At 53.9% G+C, this 8,207-nt stretch overlaps 1 protein-coding gene across 2 annotated transcripts in view; it reads right to left on the bottom strand.

Annotated features, from left to right (window-relative positions):
* PTPRG (protein tyrosine phosphatase receptor type G) overlaps nt 1-6,342 on the bottom strand; it is an 807,880-nt gene extending 801,538 nt beyond the window's left edge. For both annotated transcript variants that reach the window (XM_074284229.1, XM_074284228.1), the window contains exon 1: nt 5,274-6,342. In XM_074284229.1, coding sequence (XP_074140330.1) covers nt 5,274-5,358 — 85 coding nt within the window. In that variant the 5' untranslated portion in view covers nt 5,359-6,342. The remainder of the gene's footprint in view (nt 1-5,273) is intronic.
* Nucleotides 6,343-8,207: the final 1,865 nt, after the last annotated feature.

Genomic DNA, 8,207 nt, shown 5'->3' on the forward strand with positions numbered 1-8,207 from the left:
GAAAGCTCCCCCTCTAAAAAACAACTGGCAAATGAAAATACTGTCCCATAAATACAGGATGACAGGTTTTAGGAGTGGAACAGACCTTGGACATCATTTAACCCAGGGCTCTCAGATACACTCTACAGCTAAAGTAAAACTGCAGCCTTTTAAAAACCTATGAATTTTGTGAGGGTTTTCCAACAACGCCTCACAGTGAATTTTCAAAATGCATGCCATTCTAACATTCCACTTTCCCAACTCAGGAAATCACTTTCCTAAGACAGAAGAAAGGATGTTGCCCATTTGGGATATTTTTTTTTTCTAAATAAGCCAATCTGTTTACCTTGATCATCCATATAGAAAGCAAGAGGGACACGGAATCAGACATATGGCTAGACGGTAGCAACAAAAGTCCTTTGGCCTTTATCTTGGCTACACTGGATACCACCAGGCCCATCAGTGACCAGAGGAATTTAAGTGCCTGACCACATAAAGCCACCATTTAACCATACTGGGAATTTCTCAGCAAGGATGAGACAGCTCTCCTAACACACTAAATGTTTCTGACCAAAGTTTCAACTTGAATGGCAGAGATGTTTTACTATGTTCCTGGGACTGAATAGGGGCACTCTCCCCACCTCACCTCCACCAACTTTTACAAACCTAATTTCCTCCAAACTCAATCTGAATTTTTTTGGATGCCAAATTCATACCCTAAGTTGTTTCATCCGAAAAGGAAAAATAACAAAATTGCTATTGCAAGTACTAATAAAGAATTGCTGTTTGGGGGCTGAGGGTTTTTTGGGGTCAAAGGTCCCTTCCTACCTCCAGCAGCTCTGCCATGAAATGGCTTATCTTCTTGTTCTAATTCCCCCCACCCCATACATGTGATTATTATTTGGGAGAAAATGTAAAGAAATATAGGAAGTCGAAAATACAATAGTTTTGTGTCTGCTGGGTCTTTTAGAAACCAGCTGATTATCCAAGACTTAATGAAGTTCATTAACATGGGTGAGGGAAGAGCAGCAAGAAGCTTTCTCACCCCACTTCTATGAACAGATATGCCGACTTTACAAATACTATTTTTACAAAATGACATTTGGAATTAAAACACACACACACACACACACACACACACACACACCTGCAAATATCTGTAATGGCACATGCAAAGTGCATTGCTGAGATTTGTATTATAGGAAAGATTCCTCTGTCTTTTAATCCAACAACTGTAAGATTATGACATATCAAAGAAAGTCCAGCAAAGCTTGTCTGTAGGAGATGTTCCCACTATCTATCTTGTAGATATAATTATTGCAAAATATATGTGTGTGTGTGTATATGTATGTATCTCAGAACCAGAGAAAGGAACTTCACTCAGATGGCTGAAATAGAGAAGAAATCAATACAAAGGAGATAAATGTTACTTTCTGAAGAGCTGTAGAATTTTAAATAGATGGGATTTTAACCCACTTGGTAGCTGATTTTATATCCCTTTGAAGTCACTTAAATTGTCTGAGGAATATGTCTGATTCAGGGTCTGGTTATGTCACTGCATCTTTGAAAATGTTACTTTGAGACATGATGGAAAATGCTATCCACATCCAGAGAAAAAGCTATGGAGTCTGAATGCAGATCGAAGCATACTATTTTCACTTTTTTTTTTCTTTCTTTCTCGTGGTTTTTCCCTTTTGTTCTGATTCTTCTTTCATTACATGACTAATGTGGAAATATGTTTAACATGATTGTACATGTATAGCCTATATCAGATTGCTTCCTGTCTTGGGGAGGGAATGGAGGGAAAGAAAAAAAAAATCTGGTACTCAAAATCTTGCAAAATGAATGTTGAAAACTATATTTACATGTAATTGGAAAAAATAAAATACTATTGGGAAGATGTTACTTTGAGAGCTAATTTTTATAAAACAAAAAACAAAACAAAACAAAACAAAAAATCCCGAAATTCAGGCTCTTTAAAAGGTTCAACAATACAATGCCAAATAAAGACAACTAGGAGCCTCCCAAAATGTCAATTCTCCCATACCACTTATACATGCACAAAGGTCGGGGCAATTAAATTTCATATACCAACGTCTCTATAGGGGGAAGGGGGTGGGAGAGAAATGTGATCTTTTAAATCCTTACCTAGGAAAGTCCTTACTCTGAAAAGTTAAGGGACATGTCATTATCAAGACAAAGGAATACAAGCTGTCAAGAAATTATTTTTAAGCCTGGTTCAAACTCTAGGCCCAAGTCCTTCTATCTGGCTCCCATTATTTCTGGGAGCTAAAGAACAAAAGTAAAAAATAAAATAAAATAAAATAAACTTCAGAAAGTATATTCTCTGCTCAGTTTGTTCGGAAGCCTAAACTCAACAATGGAGAGGCTTTGGGTGCCCATTCATTGTCAGAAGGCAAAATTTCAGAACAACTTCAGGGAAATATATTCTCTCTCTCTCTCTCTCTCTCTCTCTCTCTCTCTCTCTCTCTCTCTCTCTCTCTCTCTCTCTCTCTCTCTCTCTCTCTCTCTCCATCTGTCTCTGTCTGTTTTCTCTCTCTCTCTCTCTCTCTCTCTCTCTCTCTCTCTCTCTCTCTCTCTCTCTCTCTCTCTCTCTCTCTCTCTCTGCATATGTCTCTGTCCACCTCTTTTCTCTCTGTGTCTCTCCTTCTCCATGTATGTCTCTGTCTGACTGTCTCTGTCTCTATTTCTCTCTCTTTTTAAGACTCCAGTCCTGAAGGATGAAAAAAGCTCAGCAGAGCCCCAGCTGGTCCACTGGCATTACTACACCTTTAGAAAATGGACTACCAGAATTCTCTAAGATTCTGACATTTTTAACTTTCCCAGGCTTCCAGTTCCCAGAGCTTCCCTTCAGGGCTTTCCTTTTCAAACCAGATAGCCAGTACCCACCCTGTCCCCTGGGCCTCCACACCATCATTCCCTCCTGCCTTGGGAGAGGGCCAGGGTGGCTGGTGGTCACCTGGTCAGCACTTGCATCCAGCATTGGCGAAATCTGGGCAAAGGGGGGGAAAGGAGACAGCCCCACGGAGCTGGTATCAACAGTGTTCCCTCTCTGAATTCCGACTTCTCTGACACAGGGAAAATTGAATACAGAGCAGGCTGGCTTCCTGTCTAATGCATCCCAGAGGTCCAGAGAGAGCCAGATGTTTTGTTTCCATTTTCCTACATTTGGCAATATTTCGCAGCCTTTCCCTTACCCCTCCCCGTGTTTTCCAATGCCCCACAGCCCTAGGAACGTGACCCACCCCCCCAAATCGAGAACGGGGAAAAAATAAGAATTGTAATGCACCCCATAAGAAAATGGGATGACGGGGAGGGGGAAGGAAACAAGAGGGAGCCAGCCCGAAGTGTTTGGGGATGGGGGGGGGGGGAGAAGGACTAAGGGCCTGTGGTTAAGGGAGCTGGACCTTCATCTATCTGTCTAAAACTGGAGTGAGTGCTAAATCGGTTGGAGGTGGGTAGGGCACTAATGAGGGGGCACAAAGCAAATCTCTGGCTATTCAAGAAATGAGGGTCCAAAAGGAACCCCTTGTCCAGTACTAAAGCTGCCCCCCTCCATCCCTTGCCCCTCTTACATAATGCCTCCTTCCCCAGAAGTGCCCACGGGAGGGGAGGATGACGAGGGGGAGGGGGCGCCGAGGTACCAGGGCAGATAAGGAGCAGCCCGGGCGGCCAGCCCCGGAGCCTGGGGAGACGGGGAACGGGGGCTCGCTCTTTCTCTCCCTCTCCCGGGTCCGCTCGGGATTCTGCTTAGAGGAGCACTGCGCCAAAAGCCGGCGCCTCGGCCGCGGGAGGGGGAGCGGAGCCGGACCGAGGGAGACCCGGCATCGACGGCGAGAGCTGGGGAAAGGGTGGGGGGGGCCCAGGGCTCCAAGAAGCCCTCACGGTGACAGTCCCCCTTTCCTTCTTCACACATCACACACACACATACACACACACACACACACACACACGCACACACTCACTGACACCCCTCCGTTTTCCACCCCAAGCTAGCATAAGGAACCAATGGGTGGCTCGCAAATCTTGGAGGATGGGGGGGGGGGAGGCGGTGCAGTCAGACTTAAGCCTCTGCACCCCGAAGAGCAAGCGGCCAGAGGGAACTGCCCCCCGGCCCCCGGGGAGGATGTACAAAGCAGGGTCTCGGTTTCTTTCTCACCCAGGGGCGCGGTTGGGGTCCTCGGGGTGGGGAGGGAGAGGAGCCCCCCGCCCCCGGGCGGGGGATGGTACAGATGGCTCCAGGGGCGGTGGGAGGAGGAAGGGGAAGCGAGAAGAGTGGAGCTAGCGAAGCCCCAACCGGGGGGCGGGAGAGGCGGCAGGCCAGCCTCCGGGCTTTGGACAGCCGCCACTGGGAGCGTTTCAAGTTCACGGCTGGGCTGCTCCGAGTCGGCGGCTAAAAGGGCAGTGACTCCTCGGGCTCTGTTAGGTGGCCACGGCGGCGAAGCCAGCCACTCGCTCCCCACCCTCGGGTGTGTGCGGACTGGACCTGGCCCCCTTCTCTCCCCACCCCCCAAGCCCGATTTAAGAAGCTGAACCTCCGCCCTACCCCAGCAGTCTCCCCGCCAGCTGCCCAAGGGAGGCGCGCGGTTAAAAGGGAAAAGGAGAACTTGGGAGACAAGTGGCCGCAGGCTAGTACGGGGGGGGGGGCGGGGAGCGGCGCTTCTCGTCCCCCACCCTTCCACGGCGACCTTCGCAGCCTTCTTCTGCCTGGATAGCCCGGTGGCTCCCCGGCCCCCTTTCCCCTCATTCAGACCATCTCCAGCTCCCTGCTTTTTTCTGAGTGCTAAGGCTCCGGGATCCAGCCTCCTCGCGTTTCCCCAGGCTCCCCAAGACCCTCCCGGCCGGGTCCGCACCCCCTACCTCGGCCCCCCAACAAAGGTGCCCGAGCGAGCAGACCCAGAGCTCTTGCGGGGAGCAGGTCTTTAGAAAGGCAGCGCCGAGCCGGGGGCTCGCTCCCTTGCGCAAGCCATCCCGGCGCTGCCCGGGGCCGAGGGGGCAGGAGCCGCCAGCGGGCCCCGGCCCCCCGCCTGGCCCTCCGAACCCCGGCTTCCCGAAGGAGCCGCCTGCCAGGTGGCGGCGACGGCGGCCCGGCGACGAGGGGGAGAGAGGCAACGGCCAGCGAGCCCGGCCCCCTTCCCCCGGTTCGGCACCGGCGCCCGGATGCCCTCCTCAGCCTGCGGCACCCGACCGGAGGCGGGCAGCCGTGGCCGTGCTCAGCCCCGGCCCGGGGTCCCCCTCAACCTCCTCCCCGGCCCGCGGTGGCTGCTACTCACCCGGGAAACAAACGACATAATGGAGCACGGAGCTGGTGATTTTCAAGAAAAAGATCCACCAACACGGTTCCAAAAGCCTCCGCATGTCCAAAAACGCACATCGAAAGGGAGGAGGCAGCTGCGAGGAACTTGTTAAATAAGTTTCTTTTCTTCCCTTTGCCTTTTCCCCCTTCTTTTCACTTTTCTTCTTCGGCTTTCCTCCACTCCTCCTCTCACCCCCACCCAAAGTCCTTTCCCCCCACCCCCCCCAGGAAACTACCAATCACCCCAAATGAAAAGTAACAAGGTAGCAGAGTCCGGGCAGAGGAAGAAGCCGGGGACCGGAACGGGGGTGGGGGGGTGGGGGGAGCCGGAGCGAGGGAATGCCCCGGGGCCGGGGGAGTCCGGGAGGGTCCGAGGTCCGAGGGCTAGCCGGGGGGAGCGGGCTCGAGCAGCCGGCCAGCCAGCAGTGAGAGCGGCGGCTCCGGCGGCTCCCGCTCGGCTCGCTGCCCCAGGCCTAGAGCGGCAGAGCCCCGGCTGGAGAGAGAGCCGAGAGCGCGAGCGAGCGAGCGAGGAGCGATCGAGGGAGCGAGCCCGGATTCGCCTCCTCCGAACTTGGGGCACCGGCGGCGGCCAGATGCGGCTGGCGAGGCTGGCGAGGCTGGGGCGGCGATTCCGCCTCTCCTTCAGGCAGGCAGCTCCTTCCAGGGCCACGGGAAGGAAGGCATGTTGGCTAAAGGGGAAGGGGAGGGTGGAGAGACGGGGAGGAGGAGCGGGAGTCCAAGTGGGAGCCGGCGGCGGCGGCGAAGGAGAAGAAAAAAGGCCGAGCAAACGCCAAAGAGCAGCAGCCCGGCAGCCCCGGGAGCTCAGAGCGGAGAGCGGCCGAGGAGGGCTCGTTCAGTCCATGCTCCGGAAAGTTGTGGCTTCGCTGAAGGCTGGAGAGCAATGAGGAGAGCTGGGCTGGAAGCTTTCCATTCTTCCATACAGGAAGTAACATGTGAGCTGGGATCCTGGCAGAGACTTTAAAGCGGGAGAGAGAGGGAGAGAGGGAGAGCGAGGGAGAGGGGAGGGAAGGGAAGGGGAGGCGAGGCGGGGGCGCGCAGGCAGAGGGGGCGGCTGGCTGGGCGCGCGCACCCTGCGGTCTTAAAGCAGCCGCGCACTCGGGCGGCCGGGGGAGAGCGAGCTCCCCCTGTCCCCCGCCCCCCACTCCCGCTGGGGAGCTCTAGTGCGCGCGGCGCGCACACACACTCACACTCACACTCCCCGCGCTCGGTCTACGCGCGCTCGCTCGGGAGACACACACCCATGCACACATGTGCGGAGCGGAGCGCCAGGAGCTGGCTTCGGGACCCCGTCTTGGGGGCAGGGGAGGGGGGACGCGGGAGGACCTGACTGGGGGGGAGGCCAGTGCCCGATTCCAAAGGGGAGGGCAAACCTGCCCTGCTTGGCTGCCTTCGCCCCAGAAATCACACACACACACACACACACACACACACACACACACACACACACACACACACACACACACACACACAGTGCAGGAGCTCTTCTGCCTGCCTCACACACTCACTACCTGCTCGCGCACAAGCATCTACAATCCGGCCGCCCCTCGGGTCTCGCTCTGCCTGGGTTTTCTTTCTCTGGGTAGAAAAGGAAAGGTTGGGGAGGGGATGAGGGACAGCGATCTCGAGTGGTCGCTTTACTCAAGTGCCCCCCCTTATACACACACACACTCACACTCACACTCACACACATTCACACTCACACACACAGAGGAAACGCGCCCCCAGCCACCCTGCCCAGGGTACACACAGCTCGCAGCTCGTCCGCGGAGGGCCGGGGCTGCGACGCCCCCCTCTCCTGCCAGAACCCCATTCCCTCGGTTGCCCGGCTCCCTCGATCGCCGTCTCCCTCCCCCGCGCGTCCCCAGTCCGGTCCCCCTTCCGAGGCCGCCGGGAGACGGCTGCGCGCCTCCAGCCCGGCTGCAAAGAAAGCAGCGCCCGAGGCACGGCTGATTTCCCGTTTGATACCCGCGGAGCGGAGCCAGCGCCGCCTCTTTAGCCCCGGCGTTTAAATAAAAAGCAATCTGGGAGACGCGTTCCGGGGGAAATGGGAATGCGGTCTTATCTGTAATGAGTTTCGTCCCTGACTTTCTCCCGCCGGGGAGATGGTATCAAGGTCTACCTTCCATCGCCTCCTAACCCGCGCAGGGATTGGGGCTGGGGGGTGGGGGGGGTGGAGAGGAGTGTTGAGCTGGGGAGGAACCGAGCTGAAGGTAATTTGCCGTTTTGTCAGCCCGAATAGGTCGGACTTTTCCACACCGCGTCTTTGGAGAGGCCCCAGTGTCTTCCTTTGTGTCCCTCCTAGGACATCCACCCCCTCTCCCCCACTCTAAAAAGCAATAGGATGCTGTTTTTAAAATAATATACAGATGTTCCGAGGCCCTCTACGATATGTGATTAGGAAGCAATTTTCCACCCACGCGTGCAGAAGGAAAACCTTTGAAAAGTTACATTTGGGATTATAAACTAATAAAAAGTCAGGAAGTTCCCTGACTTCATCCTTGACATAATGGGGTGAACACCTCCACAGCCAAGACGAGGCAGCTTTGCTTGTTTGGGGGGGTGCTTCCGGGTTTTGTTAGAGATAGGTCACACCCACAAATGCATTCATATATAATTCGAATAGGGTCCCGTGGACTACTTTGGGGCTCAGAATAAAAAGAGAAGAGTTTTTGTGGGAAAATGCAAAATTCTTTCCAAGACTGCCCTGCCCTCCCCCCAGTTTCTCCCTAAAACAAAGATGCTGCTTATTAACTCCGAAACTCTTCCTGTGATATTGCTGGCTTCAAGATAACCAAGGATTTAAGTCAAGGATCACTTCAGGGAGCACTGAAGGGGTGCTTGGAGGGCAGGAGCAGGCTGCTGTACATGACCACATTTTGAAGACTAAGTT

The sequence above is a fragment of the Sminthopsis crassicaudata genome, chromosome 1 (assembly GCF_048593235.1).
Source record: "Sminthopsis crassicaudata isolate SCR6 chromosome 1, ASM4859323v1, whole genome shotgun sequence".
NCBI lineage: Eukaryota > Metazoa > Chordata > Mammalia > Dasyuromorphia > Dasyuridae > Sminthopsis > Sminthopsis crassicaudata.